At 43.1% G+C, this 2,314-nt stretch overlaps 1 protein-coding gene across 1 annotated transcript in view; it reads right to left on the bottom strand.

The window, feature by feature from the left end:
• Positions 1 to 398: 398 nt before the first annotated feature.
• Positions 399 to 2,314, bottom strand: part of LOC106536467 (clavesin-2) — a gene marked incomplete at its 3' end in the record, with an annotated part of 7,547 nt that continues 5,631 nt past the window's right edge. The window contains 1 exon segment of the mRNA XM_014033757.1: positions 399 to 573. Within this exon segment, the coding sequence (XP_013889211.1) occupies positions 399 to 573 (175 nt within the window).

Here is a 2,314-nt window from a genome sequence, read left to right as displayed (position 1 = left end):
CCTATCCACGTCATCATTTACCCAGAATGCTTTGTGTGTAAATAAAATGGCCCCGTCTGTGTTAAAATATATTTTTAAACTTTTAGTTTAAAAATTACAAAACTAATCATCCTACAGTACTTTTACAGTTTTTATTTCACAGTTAAAATATATGTTTATCAAATAAAGTCTAATGTTACAACTAATCAGGGATCCTTTTAAAATCTTCAGAATCTGACCATGAACGATGTTTTTAGTTGATTTTAAAAGAAAACTCCCACATTTGTTACTGCAACACGAAACTACTTTTGGCACAAACATTTCGGTTCAGGTTACTCAAATACTCATGTTGGGATGGAAACAAAAAATCACGAGATATCTTCAAACCTCATCTGAGCGTGCTGAGCACAGCCGCCTACCTGCAGCCCCTCGATGGCCAGCCGCAGCATGCTGGGGGTGAGTTTGGACGCCTGCTTGAAGGTGAAGTTGCTCCAGTCGATGATGAGGATGAAGCCGTTGACCTGCAGCTCGGGATCTTCGATCATGGATTCCAGCGACAGCAGGATCGCCCTCAGTATGTCCACAAAAGTGTATCTGAGAAAAACGGGACAGAGTTTTATTTTACCAAAACACGAGAGACAGACAAAAAACATCAGAGATACACAAATACAGAGCTGTTAGGATGTGAAAATCTGGAAAACACATCAAATAACTTGAGCTGAAACAGTTGGAACATCACGTACAGATGATATTGTTATATGCAGTGAAAGCAAGGAGCAGGTGGAAGAGAGCCTGGAGAGGTGTAAGTAAAACAGACTCCATATGTCCGAATGAAACAGGGAAGACATGCAGGATGTTGGTGTGACAGAGGAGGATGCAGGGATGGAAGCAGATGAGCTGATGATACCAGGTGTGCACAATATCTCAGCATTAACATTGGTATTAGCCTGGTTAAAACCAGACCCTGTCCTTCACTTTGCTTTGAGTGAGGGTCTGGACTCGCTGCATAGAGAAGCGATTCTTGCAGGAGGCGTGGCCTCTGCTGAAGCATGTGTGTGTTGTCGGTGTGAAGGAGGCTAAGCTAAGAAGCTAACCGGAAATCGCGTGCGCTGTAAACAACCCTACTGAGAGGAGAGAAGTACCGGTCTGAACGAGACGACTGTAAATGAGAGCTGCTGCTTTGTCAGACAAATTTATTTTARTTTGGAAGCCTTTTCAACACAGACTGGCTTCAGAGCCGGCTCTTGGCATAGGCGAACTAGGCGGTTGCCTAGAGCGCCATCTGCTGTAGGGGGCGCCGAACCGCAGAAGAAAAAAGTAATTATTTGTAATCCCTGGTTGTAACTCTGCTCAGCGCCCCTGTCAGTTAGCATTGCCTTAAGAAATTATAATGAAGTATTACAGGAAAAATAAACTACTCTACCCATTAAAAATTTTTGAAATTGAGGTTTTGAAAAGATCCGTAAGACTTGAAAAATCTCTGAGATCGCCCTATACGTCTGTATACCTGCAAAATGATGTAGAATCCTCATAACTTACAGGCAATCCATACAAGTTGACATGTATGTTGTTATTTATTTGCTTTCTGGGAAAGCAAATAAATCTAAATTTACCACGGCACCTTTCACTGTCAAACTTGTTTTTAGGGGGTTTTAATTGGGGTGGGTGGAACATAGTTCGGGGGTGGGGGTTGCGCTTCAACTCGCCTAGGGCACCGAAATGGCTAGAGCCAGCACTGACTGGCTTCATTCACTTCCTCCACTGCCGTATGCTAAACTAATTAGCAGACTCTGCGCAGAAAATCGACGTCGTTCAAAACTCCGCCTTCTGTTTGCTGATTGGCCCAGGTAAAATAAACTACAAGAGACACCGAGCAGAAATTTGGCGTTCTGTTCTCTGATTGGCCCGGCTAAAAATCTGCCAGCGAAATCCTTGTCAATGGGAGAAGTCCCAGACGGAGCAGTGAAGGGAAATTAGAATTGAGCGGAGCTGCGTAGGAAGGCAAGGACCAGGCTACATCGGTATTGGTCCGATGAGTAAAACTGGGCCGATATTAACAACCGATATTGATTTCCCACTTTTTAGCTCTGTGTTTCTGCTTTGGGAGTGGTATCTGTTTAAACATGATACTAGCTGTGTTTACATTGCAAATGTGTGCAAAACTTTGCTGATATTCTGTTAATGTCGAAAAAACAGTTTCGCAACTGCGGTGTTTCCATTAAGTAAGAAACGCTATTAAAGTCACGTGAATACATTTGTTCTCGCTATACGTCATTACAAACATGGCGGCGATGGAGGTAAACACATAGCATGTTGCTACCACGACACTAGCGCT

The sequence above is a fragment of the Austrofundulus limnaeus genome, unplaced genomic scaffold (genome assembly GCF_001266775.1).
Source record: "Austrofundulus limnaeus strain Quisiro unplaced genomic scaffold, Austrofundulus_limnaeus-1.0 Scaffold1831, whole genome shotgun sequence".
Lineage (NCBI taxonomy): Eukaryota > Metazoa > Chordata > Actinopteri > Cyprinodontiformes > Rivulidae > Austrofundulus > Austrofundulus limnaeus.
Note: the sequence above shows the minus strand (reverse complement) of the source record. Positions and strands in the feature narration are given on the sequence as shown.